Raw genomic sequence first — 25,515 nt, 5'->3', positions numbered from 1 at the left:
ATTAAGCCAGTGTTAAGCATAGAGGGAAAAGCACAGAAATAATAAATTAGATGGTTTGTTTTTATCTTCATTTACTGCACGTCTCTAATCTTTCTCATGTCTTCCACAGAAAGCCACGCACTTGCGTAATTTAAAATTAATAGTCATTTCGTTTTACTGGCTGACTAACATTTGTTTTGAATCTCTTTCTTGAATAATTACTTATTGTAATTACGGTTATTATGCACCGATATTAAATATTTCCGCCGATACGGATATCGATAGTTTGATTTTTCTTAAGGAAAAAAAAAATCTCTCCTAAAGAATACAGGGACAACTATACAGGGAACCCTCTATTTTGGTCCTCTATAATATTAGGGTTAAAAATTCACAACGGTCGAGCGTTTTGCCAATGAGCAAATTCTCATGGGCCCTGCGCTGGCAGCCTGCTGGGGGCCCGTAAAGGGCCAGTACGGGCTTGTTTGCAGGGTGTATTTATAAATCTGTTACAGTGAAAATATATTTTTATTACAGTGTAATTATACATTTGTTACATGTAATTATACATTTTAGAGTGCAATAACATTTGTTATACTGTAATCATGTTTTTTAAAGTATATTTATGTTTATCACAGTGTATTTAAACATGTGTTACACTGTAATTATACATTTTTTACTACATTGTACTTATACGTTTGTTAGTGTAATAAATTTTTAACCCTTATGGCGCAACGGTCGAGTTTACAAGATGCGGCACTGAATAAAACGGCCGATTTTGTCAAATAGGGTGTCAAATTTCGATCAACCTCCCCTCTACTAGATGGCAGACATGTCATACTTCATCCCTGACTCAAAAAAGGTCATGCTTCTATACAAAATCTTCGAGCTAGAGCGTATTGAATCAGTGTGAACAAAAGTGGAGCTAGTGTGCGAGTGAGCCATTTTATCAGAGCACAATTGTCAACGTCAGCGAGTATTTGCATTAGATTATTATTATTATTATTATTATTATTATTATTATTATTATTATTATTATTATCTAATGGCATCAATAAAGCTTACCCGCAATGAAGTGTTGGGTCTTATCGCGGACCCTGATTCTGGGGAATATCTGCCTTCAGAAGATGACGGTGATTCTGAAAGTGAAAGTTTAGCCCTACATAAAGCACAAACGGTCAATCCTTTGCCCAATGTAGATGGTCCTTTGCCCAATGTCAGTGGTGGGAACAATGTTTCCCGGGGAGTGTTCATCGCAATGTTAGCAGGCGTGTTAGTGTTGTGGGGAACGAGGCGGGAGATTTTGACCGCGCTAGCCACGTAAATTTGTCTTCTGACCGTGTGCCTCCCCGCAATCACGCTGACAGTATTGTGGTGGAGACTTTGTCTAATGCCACTGGGTATGTTAGATAAGGTCGAAGAATTCATAGGACAAATTAGGGGGCAACGTGGAGGCAGGGTGGGGAGTCGCAATGACAATGACAGTAGTCCGAGCTGTGCACACTCGGAGCGCACACGAGGCAGATCTGGCCGCGCTGCCTGTAGCAGGAGCAGAGACGGTGTGACACGGGGCAGAGGGGCTGTTATGCATAGTCTATCGCAAGCATATGAATAATATATATGTGCCCCATACATGGAATCAGAGTGCCTACTGTACAAAAATAGCCTTTTGAAATTAAGATGTCAAAATCGAACGTTTTAGGAAAAAACCTAAAGGGTCAAAGTGTTTTACATTTGTTACAGTGTATTATATGTTTGCTACAGTGTAATTATATGTTTGTTTCAGTGTAGTTATACGCTTGTTACAGTGTAATAATACATTTGTTACTACATTGTAATTATTTGTTTGTTACAGTGTAATTGTGTTTTTATAGTGTATTTGTCACACTTCGTTAGTTAGCTATAAAAATATTAGAGAAGAGCTTATTTACTGTTAATTATATTATATGTTTGAATAAATTTGCCATGATGAAGTGTTTATGAAAACTACCTTATGTGCAATTGAGCTGGATACAAACATTTCAGCTTTTATTTGTGTAAATATTATATCTGGAAATAAACAGCAGTTGAAAATAATAGCTCTGTTGTTAATTGTAACCTCTAATATTATAGTGTACCAAATGAGAGGGTTCCCTGTATAGTTTGCAGCATTATTTGGGAGAGATATTTTTTTCCTTATAAAAAATCAAACTATCGGAAACGGCATCAGCATTCTGAGTAATGATATCGGTTTGGCGGAGAATTCCTGTATCGGTGCATCTCTACTTATTATTAATATAGATAGATTTCAGATAGATTTGACACCCTTATTGAAGAGAACTTAATGTCAGCCTAATCGAGAAGATTTTGTTTACATACCGATTTAACTGTAGAATATATATATATATATATATATATATATATATATATATTCTTTTTTTTTTACTGATATCCTACTTTAAGTCAAATAATTGTTTATTCATGTCTGTGAATAAATTTCACATTTTAAAAACATAGATTGTTTTGAATCTTTGAATCAATTATTTGGTGCTGAAGGCATTTAAAATCTGGGTACGCTGCTGTGAAATATAGTAAATCATAGTGGACTAATTTAATCTTATTAAATCTTCCATATGATGGTTGATGTGCTCAGATTATTTTTAAATAATTAAACAATAAATAAAAACAAGATATGGCTTGTATAATGCTGATTATGGGCATCCATACATAGAATAACGTTCTGGGAATGTTAGAATAATGTTAGAGGAACATTAAAATATTAATAGAATAACGTGTCTGGGAAGGTTAGAATAACCTTGGGGGAACGTTAATATAACATTAGAGGACGTTAAAATAGCATGAGAATAACGCTAGGGGCATGTTACCATAAGTTAAAATATGTAGAATCTACAAACCAAAACCTATAGGTTAAATTTGCTTTAGAAAACTTTCTTGGCTAACCATATATAGAACCTCATATATATATACAGTATATATGCATCAGACGTTCAGCCAATGGTCCGTGGGCATGACGTCTGAGGCTGAGACTACTAGACAACTGATATGGACCCCTTAAAACGTTGGGTTTTTTGTCAAGTTTGCTCTAGAAGTGCTATTAGTGTAAAGGAGAATAAATTCATGTCTCGGGAATATAAAGTATGATACAAGTAACTTTGAAAGCAATGCAATCTTTCATTCTTTAGCACAGCACTGACATCTAATGGTGGATTAGATAAATAAAGATTTAGAGAAATCGTCAAAGTATCAGCATCCATATTTCAAATATTTTTTGATGCCTGACAAACTTACAACATAACAGCAAAATAAATGTTCATTAATTTGTCACATTTTATGTATTTCATTATATTCTAGAAACATATTTTTATTCATTAGACGTCCTGTACATTTTGACATTCAGTAGATGTTCTGTAAGGCTTCTCATTGTTCATGTGGAAATCCATGGTGCAGCTCCACTTCCAGGGTCAGTGGGCCCAATGGTGCAGCTCCACTTCCAGGGTCAGTGGGCCCCATGGTGCAGCTCAGCCTCTTAGCTCAATGAGTCCATAATATTTAAGAATCTTGCGCTCTGTATAATCTGTGAATATATCTGTGAATAGTTCCCATAATACTTCAAACTCAAAAAGGCTGATAAAATAATGAAACTCCATTCACACCAGTTTTAAATATATACTTCATTACAAAAATACATATAGATAATTATAGAATACACATTAATAATCTTTTACAGTAAGCCCAGCATTCTGCCATCCAATTCAGAAAAAGTGGGAGGCAACCTACATAAGGTGAGCACTGACACAGGCTATATTCCAAAAACTGAACAACATTGCAAAGACATGAACACAAAACCAGTGCAGGTAAAACATAACTAGAATACTGAGCATCTGTACAGGAGGCAGATGACAATTACAGAGCACACAAGCACAGAGCAAAAGCCTCAATTTGCTTAGTAAGACGTCTGTGTGTAATTGATGCAAAGTGTATGACATACGGTCGGGTCGACATGTTCTGACAGAAGAAAAATGCACATAAAAAGCTGTTATTCAGTTCCAGTTAAGATCATTTCATTAATACAAACTTATCCTAATCTTTACAGAGACTAAGTGCTGTTTCTATATGAACCTGAGCAAAATCGCAAAATGCAAAGTTCAAAGCAGAGTTCCACTTACCTAAAAGTAAATGAAAAAGATAATATTCTCAAAATAGCTAAATCAGCAACTGAGAACAATTGGTCCAGTGATAAAGACAATGAAGACCAACAAAACTAACAAGAAACTGATGAATTAAGAATACACTAAGTGCATTTTCAGTATTGTCTGCCATCATGCCACATGAAAAATGGGTTTATTCTAAAATAGTCTTGTCTAGCCAGACTTTTGATGTGAGGAATGAACATTGATATTCTCAGTTCGACCACAGTTTGTTTGTTTTAATCGTGGGTTATATAAAATAGATTAAACCACAATAATAGAGGCATGAGGGGGAAAAAAAGACCAACTGTGGGTGATCTGTGTCTGTGGAGTCTCAGGCGGCGACTAATTGTACCACCACAGAATAAAATAAAACTAATGAAAAACTAGTATAAGCTGATATTAGCAACAAGGCCTATATACTGCATGCAACATCATGAATGAGAGTTAACCGAACTATGAGAGTAATAGATAATGCATAAAGGTGTAGTAACATTATCATGAAATTTCACAGGAAAAAGTCCATCGTCCATTGTCAATAATGTAGCGATGTATGAAGCACAGCTTACACAGAAGTCACTTTCAAACCAAGCAGCAGAAGTCACTTTCAAACCAAGCTGGTCATTCACCATGTGACCTTGAACCCTTTGAGAAATCTGTGTGGGGAAATATTTTACCCTCACACGAAATTGCTGATCACATGGATTTCAATTCCTATTGAAATGACAGACTTCATCCACAAAGATTTGCAGAACAACAGTAAATGTGACTGCACCTTAATGGTCTATACATCCATTCATTATGGTCTATATATCCATTCAAAAGCTTATTATGTCTGACCAGTATACCCTGCAATGTCTTTACATAAAAAAAAGGATTGTAGCAACCATTTCAACTCACATCACTCAATTAATATTGAGCAGTGCTGATAAGATTTAAATGATGTCCCCACTTTTCAGATGGTTCCTTCACCCCTGCATAAAATATTCGGAATAAATATACTACAAACATTTCACAGGCTGAATGCAGTAGTGTAAAGTCACATTTGATGCAGTGAAAAGCAAACTTTTCTCTATTTTAAAACTGAAGCAAAATATACAAACACATGGTTCATTTTTAACTGTTCACATTGCACTTGTTGTACTTCAAGTAAGTGAATTTTGCATTTTTCTTGAATTGAATATAAGCAGTTAAGCAATGATTATTCAAATGACCTGTATAATCTATTAGCAAACATCAATTGTATAACTGGACCACAGTCAAAGAGCTGAATTCTCATTGGATTGATTCTCATTGGATCGATTCTCATTGGCTTAGCTTCGCTGGAACGGAGATCAGCTCTGTTCTTCCTTTTCCTGCCATTAGAACCTGACACAAATCAGGGAGATATGTTGAATATATGATGTATTTGTTTACTTTATTTTCTGTGTAACACAAAAGAGGACATTTAAAGAATAAACAATATTTTACCCTCCTTATAATGAATATCAGAGGGGTCCAAAACAACACTGAACCCCAATGATTTTCATTGTATGGACATAAATGTATTGAAAAAAGAAAAACATTTTTTTAGCTGAATATAAAATATAGTTTCACTGAAGAAAGAAAGTCATACAGTTTTAGAGTAAATTTTCATTTTTGGGTGAACTATCCCTTTAATAATCATACAGTTATACTACCTATGTCTAGATGGACCGTAGGAGTCCAGCATTTGAGTGCTGGCCTGTTCCAGGTTCCAGCCACATCTCTCCAGAGCTTCTACGCATTCAGGCCGAGCCTTCAAACCCAGTCGGAACAACTGCTCCACCTACATCAGGAAACAGTCATCTGTGTAAATGCTTCAAAGATCTTTCATCATCCATGAGCACTCTCTCTTTTGTGTCTGAAATGAAGCACACAGATACCTTCAGATATTTCACGGCCTCCTGAACGTTCCAGCTGTGTGTCTGAAGGGACGTTTGACACTCCTCTACAGTCACTCCATGTACCGCCTCCTGCACCTACAGAAACAACCAATCAGTCATCTCAAAATACCATGACATCATTGAGTAGCCAATGGTGAGAGTCCGGTGAAAAATTGCTTACTTGTTGTATCGTGACACGGTTGTAGGCCCCTGCTTGGGTGCTGCTTGGCCAGGCCAGACTGTTGGAAGTCCCGCTGTTACTAGTGTGGCCGGGGGAAGAACTGGGCTTGTTGACTTGCTGCTGAACCATTGGCCTCACAGTGGCCATATTTGTGTTTTTTTTCTCATTGTTTCCCTCTGAGTCCTTCAGAAACCTCTCGTACTTGTCCAGGTATGCCGGTTTCTCAGGTAGCAAGTAGTAATGAGTGCTGCTGGCCTTCACGCCACCATACACGATAGGCAGGATGCAGGGACTCTTAGCCGGAATCTGGCTCACTTCAGTAGATCCGTACTGAGAACTTGCAGTGGTGGCGGTTGACGTAGATGATGTAATGGAGGAGCTGGATGGCGCAGAGGAATATGACGATGGGGATAGGCAGGAGCCCAATGATCCGACGCAACAGAGGCTGGATCTCTGTTGAGGGGAGCCGCCTTGTGGCACCATAGGGCTCGGTGCCCGAGAGTTGGGTTGAGATAGAGCATGATCCCTTGGGGGTATCTGAGGCGGACAGCGGCTCACGTCTTCTTGGTCTCCAAGAGAAACCGACAGTCTGCTGCCATATATTCCTGCCCGCTTAGAGGGCCGTATAGGTGGGATTGGGATTCTTGGAGGGATTTGAGGCCTGTCCTCATAGGAGGAGGGCAGGATGATCTGTCGGTGCGGGGCGAGAGCTGAAGGAGTCGGGAGAGGTGAAGAAGGGAGGGAACGTCCGGTCGGAGGGACCCGAAGCTTCACCATCACCTCCCTTTGAAGCTCCTTGAAGATGTCTGCTGATTGCGAAAACGAGTGGGATTCCTCACCATGCTTGAATGGTAGAAAGAGGTTGTCCTCCACATTGCATTTACCATCGACTTTAATGTCATCCTCTGATTGTGTCCGTTCAGATAGAGTGTCTTCCTGGACCGCAGATGCATTTATGGAGCTCACTTCCATGTCTTCCTGCTCAGCACACTCCAAGGCCACTTCGTCATATGCCGGAAGAGAAGGTAGGGGGCGCATATCCCAATCCACTACAGGAGTAGGGTGCATGGGGTTGGGCAGGGCTCGATTGGGGCTCTGCGGTGGCGCCATATCTAAGATAGATGCGGCGTAGGATGCAGGTGGTTTCGCTGTACTGGGGTTGGGCGTCTCGGTAATGGGTGAGGGTGATGTAGAGCTGAAACTATCGTCTCCAAAGTCAATGAGTGAGACTTCGCTAAGGCGGTCACTCGGACTGGTGCTTTCCCAAGGCCAGGGGCGTAAACCCAGGTATGTGGGAGTCTTAAGCGAGAGTTTCTTCACACCAGTCACTATCAGATCATCATCATTGTCCAGCACAGAGTCGTAAAATGGTTCTGGGAACAAGTCATAAGCCAAAACTTTAGGAAAGATTTTTTGTCATGCGATTTTTAGAAGAAAAGAAATGGTTCTTACTCTTAAGAAGAACTGCTGGTTTAGGAGGTCTGGGGGGAGGTTGTTCTGACACAACGGTAAGAAAAGATCATAAATAAAAGAAGACAAAGTGAATTTGAAGAAGAGCAAAACAGCCCAGCTCAACAAGATCAAGCAATTGCTTACTTTTAGCCCGGTTTGGAAGTTTAGTGGGCTTGGCCGCATTTGAATCCATCCCAAGAACATCTGGAGGATCCATGGGATTACCAAGGTACAGACTGAACACAAAGCACATTGGGTAAATAACTAAATCCACCTTTGCGGATTTTCTGTCATTCAGTGGTTCTCAACAGGTGGGCAGAGATGACTAAACAGTGTTTAAATCAACAAATTACTATGAATATATTAAAATAATTACAATTAAAATGCTAAAAACACATAGAATCAAGATATAAACCATACTACGTTGGTCGAGAGAACTCACATGCAAGTAGAAAAAGCACTAGCAAATTTAGAAAACATCAGTTTGACAACACATGTGCTGTAAATACTCACAACATAACCAAATACAGAAATGTGCAGCAAATACTCACAACACAACCAAAAACATAAATGCGCTGCAAATACTCACAACAAGTGTCGAACCTGAATGAGACATGCTTATTGTTCAATGTCTACTCGTCAGTGGTGTTGCCGATGACCTGAAAGGTGAGTTTTTTGTTTATTTCAACATCCTGATCATATGTGCGTTGTGAGTATTTGCATTGCGTTTCTGTATTTGGTTACGTTGTGAGTGTTTGGAGCACATTGTGTTGTTAAACTGATGAAGATGTTTTCCTGATTTGCTGTTTTTTTTTCTATTTGCATGTGTTTTCTTCAGTTGCAGCGCATTGAGCTCTTTCAGCCAAACAGTGGTACAGTTCTTGAAATATTTGAAATCACAAAATGAATCGAGGTTAAATAAATTAACATATACATATTCAAAGTTTCCATTAAAAAAAAAGTTTAAAAGCAAGAAACTTTATCTTGACCACGGAGGGCTTTTGAGTGAAAAAAGTTGAGAATTACTGGTTTAAAATAATATGTTGCTGCTCTCTAGTGGTGAACACAAGTAAATCTGTTCCCTGAGAAAAAAAAAACACTCAAGAGTCTGCTAACAAGAGGTCAGTCGTGCATGCTAATGGAATATTACTCATCGATCTTGTCAGGGGCGCCCCAACTTCGGTGTGGGTCTGTGTCTCCATGGCCTGTGTGTATGAAACTGTGCTTGAGAGGTCGGCTGATGTCGTGAGCAGACAGACCAGCCACAGAGGTCACCACATTCCTCGGGAACTGTCCCACCTTCAGAGTCTGTCTGTTCTGACCTCTCCACCAATAGTTCTCTGCTCTGCAGCACAGAAATTAGGCTGTAAAAACAGACTAAAAGAACTAGAGTAAATACTTCTTTCTTTTTTTTTTTAAGAAAGCGAGGCTGCTTTGTTAAACATTCATGTCATTAGCATAAATGGTGAAAAACTAGGACTGTCAAGAATAAAATAATTGCAATTAATGTAATGATTATTAAATCTCTTGATCAAATTCTGACTTTGGCATACCTTAACATTTTTTTATATCTTTCCTAGGCCGTAGGTTAACAGGAACCACATAATACAGTGGTTCCTCACACCTGGCTGACACAAAACTCTAAAATATGTCCTCACCTGCCCTCAATGATAGTGATGATGTCATTGGCATGAATTTTAAGTTTGTCTGGTTCATCAAAGTCCTGCAGTGCCCTCATGTCAGTGGGCATTGTCTATAAGTGAATTAGAAAGACTTCATCAATTAAAATTATATTGACATTCTGGTGTATGTGCAATTCTATAAAAAGACTTTGATACAAGGACATTCTAACCAGTATAATCACCTTCTGCTGTTACTATTCGAGACCTTACCTCCACAAGGAAGTCCCTGAGGGACACAAATGTCGGCCTGTCCTCGGGTTTGGGCGACCAGGACTGCAGCATGACGTTATAAATGTCCTGCGGACAGTCCTCTGGTTTGATAAGCCTCTCTCCCTCCTTATCGATCTTATGGAGAATCTATGCAAAAGGACACACAGATGTCATACCAACTTTACTTACAGAAAAAGGTGTTTAGGGTCAGGTATGTGAGTATACCTGACTACCATTGAGTCCAACCCATGGTTCTTGTCCGTGAGTGAACATTTCCCACAATGTTACTCCAAACATCCAGGTATCACTGGCATGGGAGAAGGTACGGGTCTTCAGGCTCTCTGGAGCACACCTGAAAAGCACAGAGCATGTCAACATGGACTGGGGGAATGAATAAAAAGTAGATGGTGGTCTAAAACTCTTCTCACCAGGCAAAAGGGACTTTGTGATGCTCCTGCATCACGTAATGATCATCGTTTTTAGGTAAGGCCCTCATTAGGCCGAAGTCACCGATCTTGATGAGGTCATTGGAGGCTAAAAGGATGTTGCGTGCAGCCAGGTCTCTGTGAATGAATCGTCGGGACTCAAGGTACGCCATGCCACAGGAGATCTGAACGGCGTAGTGGCACAGCACCGCTATCAAAATATGACCCTGACGCTTCCTCAGGCGGTCCAACAAAGCACCCAATGGGGCAAGTTCTGTCACCTGAAACACAAATAAGAAAGGTAGTTCGCACAGAAATTAAAATCATTTACACTACCAAATTTCAAAAGTTGGGGTCAGTAAGATTTTTTTTTAGGTTTTTGAAAAAAGTATCTAATGCTCAACAAGGTTGCATTTATTTGATCAAAAATACAGAAAAACAGTAATATTGTGAAACATTATTACAACTTAATATAACTGTTTTCTATTTTAATATATTTTAAAATGTAATTTATTCCAGTGATGGTTAAGCTTAATTTTCAGCAGCCATTGCTCCTGTCTTCAGTCACATGATCCTGTAGAAATCATTGTAATGTGCTGATTTGGTGCTCAAGAAACATGTCATTGTTATCGATGTTGTGATGCTTAATGTTTTTGTGGAAACTGTGATATAATTTTTTTCAGGATTCTTTGATGAACATTCTAAAGAACAACATTTATTTGAAATATATTTTTGTAACAATGTAAGTCTTTACTCTCACTTTTGATCAATTTAATGTGTCCTTGCTAAGTAAAAGTATTAGTGTAGTTTGATTTGATTTAGGTTTATTTGTTATACCATTAAGGTAGACTATATGAACATAGTTGTTTTTTTAAAGACATAGAATACCATTTTTAGTACTTCAATTCTCATTCCTCACCATCTTCATGGGGTGTGTGAGGACAACACCATATAGACGAATGAGATTGTGGTGGTCCAGGGAGTGCATGGCGTTAACTTCTCTTATGAAGTCATCTAGACCTTCACCCTGCTGGTCCAACAGGTCTGTCTTCAGGCACTTTACAGCCACACTCAGCTACAGCACAGGAAGAAACTTTATGCATTATATTCATTTTGCATATGGATACCCAATCATTACTAGTGATGTTTATATTCCTTCCCTCTTACCACTCTTCCAGAAGGGGCTTGCCATTCTCCACGTTTCACCACTCCGAAGGAGCCGTCTCCCAGTTTCTCGTAGAGGGTGAGGTCTCTGTCACTGATGAGGCAGGTGAGATCGGCTGGCTGACCATCTGGTTGAGCTGATGATGGGGATGAGCTGCGGAACACCGCTGGAGTCTGGGAATCGGAGTCAGGACGCTTCCCGGTGAACACCTGCTGGCCCAAGCACAGAGACTACGGCTGAGGGTGATTCCACCTGCCTCTGACTCCAAGATGCAGTAGCTTTTCACACAGTGAGAGCTGTCATTTATAAACCTGGCAGACATCAGTTATAATCTGTGTGTAGCTTAATTGAAGCTATGAGAAAAAAAGACTTTTAAAATTGACATAATTTGACATATTTACAAAATGTCCTTCAATTCACTTTCACAGAAGAAAGTCATACCGGGGCCGTTTTCACAAAGATAGACTTTGACTATGGCTTAGATATAGCAGATAGTCAGACTTCAGATAGACATCTAAATCAGACCGCTGTACAAAGCACTTAAGACTCTGACTATCTTATGTAGGACTACACTGCAATGCATTCTGGGTAAAATAAGACACTTTTTAAAACAAAAAACATGGTGGATCGAGTAAGCGCATTCAACCGCTCAGTGCAGTTTGCCCCAGCGGGAAATATGTATTTGTTGGAGGAGTATAACAGTTACAAGGACATTTTACTTGGAAAATTTAGCGGAGAATGAGGTAACAAGAAGAAATGTTTAATTTGGATAGAGATTGCTACGACAGTTAACAGTGTTAATCCGACCATTGAGCGGAGCGTTAAAGACGTACAGAAAAGAAAAGTCCTCATTATTATATATTTTCAGTAGGTTACTGCAGTCCATAAAAACCCTTTCCCTTCTCATAGCTCTCTCCATAACGTCATCAGCAATACCATAAATTATGAGCCATTTTCCCTTTTCTTTTGGCTGTTCGTAATGTACTGTGTAATGTAATGTAATGTGTAATGTGTGATTGTTACTGCTGGTTGCCAAGGTAACAGAGTCTTAGACCTGAGTTAGCCTGGGGGTAAGGTGTCTAATTTCTTTGGTCTAAATTAAGTCAGTCTTTATTTTTGTGAAACAGTCTAACTTGTATTAGACTAGTCTATGAGCAAATTATAGACTCGTCTAACAGTATAGACCGGTCTAAAACAGCTTTGTGAAACCGGCCCAAGGTGTGGAATGAAATGGGGATGCGTAAATGATGACAGAATTAGAATTTGTATTTTTGTGTGATCTATTCCTATACACTCACACACACGCACGCACGCACGCACACACAGTATATATATATGTTTGTGTGTGTGTGTGTGTGTGTGTATATATATATATATATATATTTATTTATTTTCTGTAAATTGAAATAAAGCTGAAATAAAATAAATAAAATAAATGTTGTATTAAGTAATAAACAATAAGCAATAAACTGTATTAAGTTTAAGTTATTAACTGTAAATATATTAAAACTAAAAAGTACTAAAACCTAAAACTGAAATAAAAAATGAATTACACTTAAATAGCACTAATTTAAAAAAATGAATAAAATTATACAAAAAATTAAACTAAAATTAAAATAATAATAATAATTTTTTATACTCATAGTATATAGCACTTTTCTGGGTACTCAAAGCGCTTTACATATGGAAGAGGGGAATCTTCTCAACCACCACCAATGTGCAGGATCCACCTGGATGATGCGACGGCAGCCATATTGTGCCAGAACGCCCACCACACACCAGCTTACTGGTGGAGAAGAGACAGTGATGAAGCCAATCAGTATATATGGGGATGATTAGGAGGCCATGAGGGACAGAGGCCATTGGGAAAATTTTGCCAGAATGCCGATGTTACACCCCTTCTCTTTTTCGAAAGACATCCTAGTATTTTTAATGACCACAGAGTGTCAGGTCCTCGGTTTAATGTCTCATCCCGAAGGACGGTGCTTTTTGGCAGTATAGTGTCCCCATAACTATACTAGGGCGTTAGGACCCACACAGACCACAGGGTGAGCGCCCCCTGCTGGCCTCACTAACACCTCTTCAGGCATCGACCTGGTTTTCACAGGAGGCCCATCCAGGTAATGACCAGGCCCAACCCTTCAGTGAACAACAGTGTGTGTGTGTGTGTGTGTGTGTGTGTGTGTGTGTGTGTGTGTGTGTGTGTGTATACATACAGTATATATATAATATAGCAATTTTTCATTTCCGGATCCACACCATACCTTGCTCATCCATGACTTCCGTTTACACATGGCCCTTCTCCTTTTCACTGCCTCCCACAGCCGTCTCTGACCTGCGGAGCCAGAGAGGGATGAAAAATATATAATAATATAATATAATATAATTGTAAGAGCCATAAGTCACTTTTCTTTATATAGATGCGGAAGAAATAATTGTGTGCATTATGAAATCAATAAATAATTAGAAGTAAATAATTTTATATGTGTAATATAATATTTTGTATTAACGATGATGTCATTTCCGGCAATGACGGTTGTTTTTCTTGTGAAGCAATGTTGGAGCGATACAGTTTTTTGACCGTGTAACATTTTCCAGTTAATTTTGTTATTAAACTTGAACGAAAAGAAGTTGCTGGATTATGGTATGTTATACGAGTTCAAATCACGCTCACCTAAACATGAAGAAGTAACAAAGATGAATATCAAGACGGATTGCTATTGAAAGTCAAAAAACTCGCACGATGGATTTGGAAAGTGAAACTGAAGCGGCGCGGGCGGCACGCACTTGAACCGTGACGTCGTTGGAAAGGACTGTCTGTGAATGAACATTGCAACGTTTCATGATCGTGGATTATGAATATCGGACATTGATGCTGCTACGGTGGATTTAATTAAACAGCCCGTCACAGAGAAGACTGTTGTCACTCTACAGAGTTTCATTATTTGAGGTAACGGACTTTGAACCAGCTATTAAGTTTACAAATGCATGTTTGAAGAAGCTGAAATTCACACGTTTGATACAGAAAGGTAATTAGATTGCTTTTAATTGTGTGCAAGCAGTTTGCATTGGTAGAATTAAGATGGCTGAAGGAGGAGAGGATAACGTTGCCGTTTTTGAACACAAGAGGGCGCCTAAACCAACCGAAAGAGCATTAGAGGAGCAACTGCACAGACGCATTGGACAGAGAAGAGCGAAATTATCAGCTCTTACCAGTAAGATCAACGCTATTGAAAAGTTGATGATTGATAAAGAAAATCTGCAGAATGTACAAGATTTGATGCAATTTGACTTTGTACAATTGATAACTGAGTTTAAGGATTTAAATTCACAAATTCAAGACTTCAAATTCAAATTCAAAATGAAAGACTGCAGATCAACAAAATTGGTTTCAGCCTAAAATGGATTCCATGAGACTTTTCGAAAATAAAACAAACAACTGGATTGCTGCTGTTGGTGATAAAAAAGGCCAAGATGACGAGGTTGATGTGGAGGATGATGTTTCTCCTCATGACAGTGTCTCACAAGTATCTGTGAAAAAGAGGGAATCTAAAAAGAAGTGTGATTCAGATATTGAAAGTCGATCTGTTTTCTCCTCCGTATCATCTGCATATGCACGTGAAGATTCAAAACGTGCAGCCCTGATAGCAAGGGCAGCTTCCTTAAAGAAAAAACAACAACTTGAAATCGAAAAGATGCAGCTCATAGCCAAAATGGAGGAACTTGAAATAGAAACAGCGCTTGCAGAAAGCAATGCTAAATTAAAAGTTCTGAAAGAACATGAAAACTCAGAAGATGGCAAATGCAGTATACAATCTAAGTCAAGAAGGGGAATCCACCAGAAGCCAAAAGAACTTAAAACAGAGCAGATTGACGATTCATCGGGTCATTCGTCTGAGAAAGAAAGAAAAAAGAAAGTCACCTCAAATCCAGTCTTTCTTGCACCGCTACAATCGGACACATCTAGGGCCACAGACCACAGCAGTAATCGTCAAGCAGATGACAACATTATTCAAATTATGCAGAAGCAAAATGAACTAACAGAATTGCTTGTGAAACAGCAGACACAAATTCAGCTTCCAAGTAAAGACATTCAAGTGTTTACTGGTGATCCACTGACGTTCAAATCCTTCATCAGGTCCTTTGAGCATACCATAGAACATAAAACAGACAATGAAAAAGACAAGCTATATTATCTAGAGCAATACACCGCTGGAGATCCACAAGAAATAGTAAGAAGCTGTGAATATATGTCATCAAGCAAGGGTTTTAAAGAAGCAAAACGATTGCTGCAAAGGCATTATGGAGACGAGCTAATCATAGCAAGTGCTTATATTGATAAAGCGCTAAAGTGGCCTCAGATCAAGTCTGATGATGGAAAAGCCTTAAGTGCATATGCTCTGTTCTTGATTGGTTGTCGGAATACAATGGAAGATGGAGAGTTCATGGAGGAAATGGACAATCCTACCAATATGAGAGTTATACTTTCAAAGCTACCATACAAGATGAAAGAAAGGTGGCGATCAGAAGCTTATGACATCAAAGAGCGACAAGGAGTAAGAGCAAGATTTACTCACTTGGTTAACTTTATTGATCGTCAAGCTAAAGTGGCCATGGATCCCCTCTTTGGTGACATAATAGACCATCGCAATGTTGTGGCAGAAAAAGTGAATCGAAAAGAGAAGTATCCTTTTAAAAAAGGAATAACAAGGAGCAGTTTTGCTACCAACATTTGCATGGAGGAAAGAAAACCTCAATATGTGTCAAAGAAACAGGTCAGTCCACTCAAGATGCTCAATGCCTTTGAGAAACCATGTATGTTTTGCACAAAGGATCATGCTCTCGAATTATGTAGTGAAATAAAGGAGCAGCCACAAATGGTGCGTGTGGAATTCCTGAAGTCTAAGGGCTTATGCTTTGGATGCTTAACTCAAGGCCATATTAGTAAATCTTGCAAAAAGAGAATGGAGTGTAAAGAATGTTCCCAAAAACACCCAGGCATTCTACACATTAAGGAGAATCTAAAAGAAACAAAAGATGTTGAAATACCAGACAGGAAGATCTCATGTGCTCAAGTCTCTCTTAACCACCAATCAAGTGATTGCACAGAATATAGAGGAGATAACTGTGTGCTGTCAATAGTGCCAGTAAAAGTCAAGTCAAACAAGGGTGACAGAGTTGTAGAAACGTATGCTTTCCTGGATGCAGGAAGTACAGCTACATTTTGTACGGAGGAATTGCAAAGGAAACTGAACCTGAAAGGAAAGCCAACTCAGATTCTGCTGAGCACTATGTGTCAAGATAAGCCAGGAGAGCAGAAATGAATAAACAGTTTCATCCTTACAGACTTGGAAGTGTGCGCGTTGGAAGACACAAAGTACTTTGAGTTACCTAAAGTTTTCACACACAACAGTATCCCTGTTCAAAATGAGAACATTCCCAACCAAGAAGACATCAGAAAATGGCCATACCTAAGCAAAGTAAACATACCTAATATCGATTCAAATGTAGGTCTTCTAATTGGAGCCAACAATTCAAAGGCAATGGAACCATGGTACATTATTAACAGTCAACAAGATGGGCCGTATGCTGTAAAAACTGCACTAGGATGGGTAGTGAATGGACCCATCAAAAAAGAAAGCAACACTTCAGAAAAGTCCAAACTGCCACATCATTCAGTTAATCGGCTCTCAGTTTTGGAAATAGAGCAATTGTTGATTCAGCAGTACAATACTGATTATCCAGAGCGCCACTATGAAGAGAAAGAGGAAATGTCCCTGGAGGACAAACAGTTCATGCAAGTAGTGCAGGAAAAGACTAAGTTTGAGGATGGCCATTACTGTGTGAAACTACCATTGAAAAATGAAGCAGTCAAGATGCCAAACAATCGAAGAGTTGCTGAACTGCGTGCAGCTAACCTGAAGAGAAAGCTTCAAAGGAACTCAAGTTTGCTTGAAGAATACAGTAACTTTATGAAGAGCATAATAGAGAAAGGATATGCAGTTAAAGTTCCCACAGAACAGCTTGGTCGCAGCGACAGCAGAGTGTGGTATATACCACACCACGGGGTGTACCACCCAAAGAAAAACAAAATTCGAGTGGTTTTCGATTGTACTGCTTCGTTTCAAGGCATGTCTCTGAACGGTCAATTGTTACAAGGTCCAAACCTCACAAACACACTTATTGGTGTCCTTGCCAGATTTAGAGAAGAACCAATAGCCATGATGGCAGATGTGGAATCGATGTTCTATCAGGTGAGGGTTCCAGAGGAGGACGCAGATCTGCTTCGCTTTCTTTGGTGGCCAGAGGGCAAGCTGGATGCACCTATAGAAGAATTTAGGATGATGGTGCATTTATTCGGAGCCGCTTCGTCACCTAGCTGTGCCTCTTATGCATTGAAAAGGACAGCAGAGGACAGAAAAGATGTAGCATCTCCAAAGGCTGTCGAAACAGTTTTGCACAATTTTTATGTGGACGACTGCTTGAAATCTGTGTCTACAGAACAAGAAGCAATTGACTTAGCAAAGGGTGTTAGAAATTTGTGTGCTGAAGGAGGTTTTTGCTTAACAAAGTGGGTAAGCAATAGTAGGAAAGTATTATTGTCCATCCCAGAAGAACAAAGGGCCAGTGGAGTAAAGGACCTGGACTTGGATCAGGATTCTCTGCCCATCGAGAGAGCACTTGGTATGCAGTGGTGTACAGAAAAAGACACCTTCACATACGACATCAAGGTACAGGAGAAGCCGTTGAGTAGAAGGGGTATTCTCTCGGTTGTTAATTCAATCTATGATCCTCTTGGGTTTCTGGTGCCACTCATCCTACCAGTCAAGCTCCTTCTAAGGGATATGTGCAAACAAGGATATGGATGGGATGAACAGATTGAAGGCAAGCGTGCCGATCAGTGGGTCAAATGGCTAGAAGACCTAAATCACCTCTCAGACTTCCAGATCGAAAGGTGCGTAAAACCAGAGAAGTTTGGTAATACATCAGAAGCGCAGCTGCATCATTTCTCTGATGCCATTGAGAATGCTTACGGCACAGTCACTTATCTGGTACTTTCCAATGAACAAAAACAAAAACATTGCTCCTTGTTGATGGGAAAGTCAAGAGTTAGCCCACTCAAGCAAATCACAATCCCTAGACTTGAACTGACAGCAGCAACCATAGCCGTCAAAGTAGACAAAATACTAAGACAAGAGCTTCAAATCCCGCTACAGCGGTCCGTTTTCTGGACAAACAGCACTACAGTGCTTAGTTACATCGACAATGAGAGTGCGCGCTTCAAAACATTCGTAGCAAACAGGATCTCACTAATAAGAGATGCTACTACTCCATTACAGTGGAGGTATGTCAGGACATCACAAAACCCCGCAGATCAAGCTACCAGAGGTCTTAAAGCGAAGGACTTTATACAAGAAGAAACGTGGGTTAAAGGACCCAACTTTTTGTTGAAACCAGAAGAAGAATGGCCACAAAGACCGGATCAATTGAGTCAAAATGCACAATCAGACCCTGAAATCAAAAATGAGTTCAAGGTCAATATTCTCAACATGAGAGAAAACAATGACGTTCTGAGTAAGTTAACTCATTACTACTCAAGCTGGTTTCGTCTGAAAAAGGCAGTGGCATGGATGCTAAGACTCAAGGAAACACTGTTACAATTGTGTAAAGCAAGAAGACAGTTTCAAGAATCCATTGCACAATCAGAGAAAGACCCAGAAAAACAATCATTCCTCTTACAAGAGCAGATGCGAAAGTTCAGATCAACAATGGAGAAAAAGTCACTGAGACTGAAGGACTTGAATCAAGCTGAAATCCAGTTAATTCAACACAGTCAAAAACAACAATTTCTGAATGAAATTGAGGCTCTGAGAAAGAATATTCCTGTTAAGAGGAAAAGTCAGCTGTACAAGCTTGATCCTGTGCTTCAAGATGGGATACTAAGAGTGGGTGGGAGACTCAACAAAGCAGCCATGCCAGAGGAATCTAAACATCCCGCAATCCTCTCAAAGGGCTCCAGGGTTTCAACTCTCATTCTAAACGACATTCACCAAAGATGTGGTCACTGTGGTAGAAACTACATGTTATCTACTCTACGACAAAAATTCTGGATCCCGCAAGCCAACTCAGCAATTCGGAAGCTTATACATAAATGCTCAGTTTGTCGCAGATTCAATGGAAGAATTGGAGAGCAAAAAATGGCAAGTTTGCCAGAAGACCGCTTGCTACCTGATAAACCCCCTTTCACGAACGTGGGCGTAGATTATTTTGGACCCTTCGATGTAAAACGGGGCCGGGATACTGTGAAAAGGTATGGAGTGTTGTTCACTTGCCTAACAATCAGAGCAGTACACATTGAGATCGCTGATAGTCTGGACACTGATTCATGCATAAACGCTTTAAGGCGTTTTATAAGTAGAAGAGGACAGGTGTCAGTCATGCGCTCAGACAATGGCACAAATTTTGTCGGCGCAGAAAGAGAGTTGCGAGAAGCACTGAGAAACCTGAACCATAACAAAATCGAAAATGCACTGTTACAAAAAGGGATCCAATGGATCTTCAACAGCCCAACTGCTTCTCATCAAGGTGGTGTTTGGGAGCGACAAATCCGTACTGTAAGAAAGATACTCAACGCTCTCTTAAAGGAACAGACTATCAATGAAGACAGTCTTCATACCATCATGTGTGAAGTGGAAAGCATCATCAACAACAGACCAATAACTAGAACATCAGAAGATCCAAATGACCTTGAGGCTCTAACGCCTAATCATTTATTGTTGTTGAAAACACAACCAAGCTTACCACCAGGTGTCTTTAACAAGGAGGACCAATATGCGAGAAAACGTTGGAGACAAGTACAGTATCTAGCAGACTTGTTCTGGATCAGATGGACTCGTGAGTACCTGCCCATTCTTCAGGAACGCAGCAAATGGTCAAGATTTAAAAGGAACTTTGTACCTGGTGATGTGGTGTTAATTGTGGACAGTTCCTCCCCTCGCAATTCATGGATAATGGGAAGAGTAATTCAAACTTTACCAGACTCCAGTGGAACTGTACGTCGTGTAAAGCTAAAGACCAAAACAAGTACACTGGAGAGACCTGTAAATAAGTTGTGCTTAATTCAAGAGGCAATTTAAGCTTACAGTCTAACATAGAATTATCAAGAGTATGATAATCTAAGGAAAGGTTGAAAGTTAATTCTTATGTATACATGTTCAAGTCTAATGGCTCTTTAGTATTAGGATGTTTGTAGTAATCGTTTGGTCTCTTGACCAACCTATTAGGGGCCGGATGTGTAAGAGCCATAAGTCACTTTTCTTTATATAGATGCGGAAGAAATAATTGTGTGCATTATGCAATCAATAAATAATTAGAAGTAAATAATTTTATATGTGTAATATAATATTTTGTATTAACGATGATGTCATTTCCGGCAATGACGGTTGTTTTTCTTGTGAAGCAATGTTGGAGCGATACAGTTTTTTGACCGTGTAACATTTTCCAGTTAATTTTGTTATTAAACTTGAACAAAAAGAAGTTGCTGGATTATGGTATGTTATTCGAGTTCAAATCACGCTCACCTAAACATGAAGAAGTAACAAAGATGAATATCAAGACGGATTGCTATCACAATAATATAATATAATAAAATATAATATAATATAATATAATATAATATAATATAATATAATATAATATAATATAATATAATATAATATAATATAATATAAATCAATACTTACCTCATCTTTTTTATATTATATTATACACCCAAATAAAATAAATAATTTAATAATAATTTAATGAGTTCTTCCAACATTCTAAACTCCTGTCACACAGTTAAAACACATGCAACCCCACTCACCTGGGCGGCCCATGCCGATCTTTTCAAGGTCCTCATTTTTCACATAGTCAAAGTGTGAGAGACGTGTGACATTGAGGTCGTCACGGATACGCAGAAAATACTGCTGGAGCTGCACGTCGGTGAGCAGCTCCATGAGCCACTCCGTACCCTCGTCAGACTGCATGTCTTCACCGTCCGGCTGCACACACACACAACATAAGTATAAATAATATTATCCTCCACAGTTTTGCTTCTCAAGTAAATCTGTTATTTTAAGGACATTTGCTGGAAAACAAAACAAGAATACCAATTTCTGCTGTGTAGAGGAAACAGCATCTTTTACCTCGTCTTTTACATTATAGTGTCGCTGGTAGTCAGAGACTGCCGCCATTTGTACATGGAAAGCAGTGCTTTCAGGGAGTGTGTGTATGAGTGAACTCCCCTCCCTCGTTGTGTGTCCTGTTTTCACAGTAAACTGTCAAGCGTCTCCTCTAATCTGCAAGAAATATTTGTTTTATTCTTCTTCCTCCCATCAGCCGCAACATGAAGCTCTCTTTTATAAGCTAAAATCAAGAATAGCATGTGTAATCTGATTCTTCGCCGAAAAAATAGTTGCAGTCTCATGTGAAACTGTGTCTTCTATTGTAAAACCCCTGCCCAGCCTCCTGAGACTTAGTGTGAAAGATTATTCCCACCCTTGTGGATGAATGAATCAGTGCGCACAGTGCCTTAAATCCAATTCATTGCAGTCCTGTCCTGTCTTCCAAACATGTCAAGATCCATCTTCTGTCTCATCTTCTTAAGTCTCACTGAGATGAATAAAAAGGTCACAGCTTGTTAACGGTAAAGCATTTCCATATTAGTGTTTTTTTTCTTCCCAGAAGCAGAATTTTGCTTTCTCTTGCTGAGTCACTGCGAGATGCAGTACGAGTGAGGCAGACCTCAAGACACAATCCTTAAGCAGTATTGCAGTACAAAACAGAATGTGCTCAACATAGCACAGCTTAACCTCGCCCACAAAAAAAAGGGTTATATTGATGTGTCAACATCATTGTGCAAATCCTTTGTTTTATTTGTGGCCATTTTTATAGTGACAGGAAATTACTGAAATAGGATTTGGAAACGTCTCTAGCCGGATTCAAACTTGCAAAAGTGTCACCACATTACATGCCAGAGCATGTACACTATAACGGACAGTTGTATAGATAGACAGACAGATCGATAGACAGACAGATAGACAGACAGACAGACAGACAGACAGACAGACAGATAGATAGATAGATAGATAGATAGATAGATAGATAGATAGATAGATAGATAGATAGATAGATAGATAGATAGATAGATAGATAGATAGATAGATAGATAGATTTATTATAGACAGTTTATTATGAGTCCTGCAATGATTTTACATAAATATGCCCCGACATAACACAGATTTAGCCGACTGACCAATCAGAATCAAGTATTCCAGAGAGCCGTGTAACATATAGAGAGAGACAAAAAGGGTGTCAAAACTTCATTGATTCTATTGGGGAAATGTAAATCCACTTATTGAGCAGTAAATCAGGACATATTTACCCATTCACTACTGATGAATTATGCAGCCTCCCAGTGCGAAAGAGTGCGAAAGAGAGAAAGGGGGGAAATGTGTAGAGAGAATGTGATTGTGAGTTGCCTAAACACCTTAAATTAAAACAGCCCACACACGTGCATAAAACATATTTATTCACACTTTTTCACGAAACATGTAAACCATCATAAATCACCCACTGAGTGTGACAATGTCGCATTAACCCTTGGCAACTAGAGCATGACAGAATAGCACATGGCATCTCTGTCACTTCTAGAGATCCTCTACGCACAAATATGAGGACTTCCAATACAGGACACTGTCGTAGGAGACAGGTGGACAGGTGGAAATGTCCACCCTTTGAATCTCTGATACTGTGAGATATTATATGCAACAGACTCACACTGGCCTTATATAGTGGTACAGCAAGAATAGAAACAATATATTAAATATTTCATAACCAATTTAAACTATTCAGTCTGTTTAAGGACATTCTAAGTTTAGAGGACTAAATAGAAATAAGTAGATAGACAGAAAGACAGATAGATAGATAGATAGATAGATAGATAGATAGATAGATAGATAGATAGATAGAACTTATAAAGAGGTACAGCACATATAGAAACAATATTCAAAATATGCCTTAACCTATTTAACAATTCAGTCTTTTATTCAAGACATTCTAAGTTTAGAGAACTAAATATAGCCTTGCTTATTTATCCATCAAGGCATTTATGGTGAATTGATATCTAGAAGTTGTCTTACCAAGCTTTAGGCCAGTCCTGAGGTCTTCAGAAAATGTCCACTAAATAGAGGATGTCAGGGACGGTCCTCTGGCGTCCAGTGTTTGACAAGGCCATGACAGGCACATATGAGCCTAATCAAGGCCGCTTTGACTAGTCAACGTCAAACTGCAAAACAGATTTACATATGCAGAGATGAGTGATAGTGAGCTTTTATGGCCTTGTTAGAATGTGTATTTTCAAACATTTGATTGTGATTGCAGAGATTTGCAAACATAGATGCACGTAAGATGGATAAAGGTGAGGTGAACATCATCCAGTTTACATATTCAAATCGTTCTCGTGGACTGACTTATCTCTTTCATTCAATGAACATAAACGCTCCCTGAACAAACACGCCCTGAACGAGTCAGTTGCTGAATTTGGAACTGCATATTAGCAGACTACTCTTAAGAGTAGTAGCTATGTTAGTATGTGGTTTCTAAATGCAGCAAGTGTTTTGAATCTGTATAAGACCCGACTTAATATGTACTGTATAATAACGATTGTTTTGGTCGCAAACGACTCTGTTAAACACAAATCTGTTGAGTGAATGATTCAATGAATCACTTTCGCCACTTGCAGAAACAACAGTAATCAAATATAAATTAATCTTTTTGGAGACTGGATTCTAAAGATTTGAATAACTGAAAGTAATAAAAATCCATTTTTAGCATCACTGAGATTTGTATTTATCATTTTATTATTAGAGTTTTAGTAATTATGTGTGTTTTTGTCATTTTAGTTATTGGATTTTTTAAATTTCAATTTTTTATTGATTTTTATTTCAGTTTTAGTTATTTTAGTAGGCTACATAAAGTTAAACTAAATGAAAAAGACAAATGTTGCTTTGGAAACTAGCTGAAATAAAATAAGTTTGATTTTGTTTATTCAGTTAGCATATTTCATGTAACAATTTAGTTAACAATTTTTTAGTTAACTGTAATAGCCCTGATCTAAATCTGTGACAAGTTGAATTCTATAGCGTAGCCTACTTGGCAACCAGATAGTTGGGATAATGAACTATATTATAATATTATATACAATAATTGTTAATTGTTTGTGACTGAATTATTAATAGGCTATTATATTCAAAAGTTGCGTTTTCTCGTATTGCTTTTGAGTCGTGCTAAGAACACCATAACGCAATATCACTGTAATGCACTGCATCTTGCAATTTCTTTAAATTATAACATTTTATTAGAAATGTAGCTTAGATCGAATAGAAATATAAATCATAAGCCTGGCAACTGGTCCAAAAGTAACTATATAAAACGTTTTTAGTTTCCTATCTGGACAGCATTTGAGGAACCATACGCGCGTTTCGGGTCTTCATCTCAGGCCCATCAGTGTGGTCTAGCTAGACAGCACGCTAGGTTTTGAGACACAGCCACTGTCTTCTTTATTTCAGATAACAGTGGACATAACAAGCTGATTCAAACAAGCGTAAGTAACCTCTCTATAAATAGATAGTTAAGTTAAAGCAAATAGGCATTAAAGGGCGGTGTTATCAATACTGATCACATGCTCTGTAGTGATGCAGTCAGTCATCAGGATGGTTAACGTTAGCGCAGAGGTACCTGCATTGATCAGTGCCGAAATCCGAGCTCACATTTATGTAGTTTTGAGTGAATTATATTTCAAAACAGACAAGACTGTCAAATGATTTACTTACCTCTTAAATAGTCGTTTTAAAGAAAGAGAATAAGCTGCTCAGCGGTCGTAATCCTTCGTCCCCCTCGGTACAACAAGGATTGCATCTTTCTTAAAGTGACAGCGCTTTTTACGCAGACGAGCACGCGGGGGCGTTTGTAATCTTACGGTTATTAAACTAAGCTTAATATAATGAAAGAAGACTTAATATAAACATGTGTCATTTGAACGTGTGATTGGGGACTACGTTTTAGTTGCGGCACATTCTAAGGTAATTTACTATAACATCGTCAAATGATGTCCTAGTATAATTTGTTATTGACTCATGAACAATGAACAGCGATTACTTACTGGTTTTCATGGTGCATTATGGGTATTTTGCACTCCATTATTTGCTTCAATTGCTTGTGAGGCCCACCAAATGACGCACACACACATTTTTATAAATGAAATTTTATTTATTGTATAAACTAAGCCAGTT

At 38.7% G+C, this 25,515-nt stretch overlaps 1 protein-coding gene across 6 annotated transcripts; it reads right to left on the bottom strand.

Annotated features, from left to right (window-relative positions):
* Positions 1–3,632: 3,632 nt before the first annotated feature.
* On the bottom strand, positions 3,633–25,171 carry tnk2a (tyrosine kinase, non-receptor, 2a). 6 transcript variants are annotated; one of them, XM_077244911.1, is made up of 17 exons: positions 25,057–25,171; positions 23,365–23,510; positions 21,048–21,225; positions 13,447–13,517; positions 11,185–11,412; positions 10,937–11,092; positions 10,021–10,298; positions 9,818–9,944; positions 9,593–9,739; positions 9,359–9,453; positions 8,851–9,045; positions 7,845–7,936; positions 7,701–7,745; positions 6,249–7,621; positions 6,068–6,163; positions 5,843–5,970; positions 3,633–5,531 (listed from the first exon to the last, which is right to left on the bottom strand). In XM_077244911.1, exons 3-17 carry the CDS (start codon positions 21,208–21,210, stop codon positions 5,525–5,527), a joined length of 3,201 nt encoding a protein of 1,066 aa, XP_077101026.1. In that variant the 5' UTR covers positions 21,211–21,225; positions 23,365–23,510; positions 25,057–25,171; the 3' UTR covers positions 3,633–5,524. The 6 variants fall into 6 exon arrangements, with proteins under 6 accessions (XP_077101026.1, XP_077101027.1, XP_077101025.1 ...); XM_077244912.1 differs by having other exon boundaries at positions 11,185–11,391; XM_077244910.1 differs by lacking the exon at positions 25,057–25,171 and having other exon boundaries at positions 21,039–21,225; positions 23,365–23,505.
* Between the last annotated feature and the right edge of the window lie 344 nt (positions 25,172–25,515).

Source organism: Siphateles boraxobius, unplaced genomic scaffold (genome assembly GCF_051911475.1).
Source record: "Siphateles boraxobius isolate OS27281-9 unplaced genomic scaffold, OSU_SipBor_1 26, whole genome shotgun sequence".
In the NCBI taxonomy this organism is placed as follows: Eukaryota; Metazoa; Chordata; class Actinopteri; order Cypriniformes; family Leuciscidae; genus Siphateles; species Siphateles boraxobius.
This window is presented reverse-complemented; position numbering and strand designations above follow the sequence as displayed.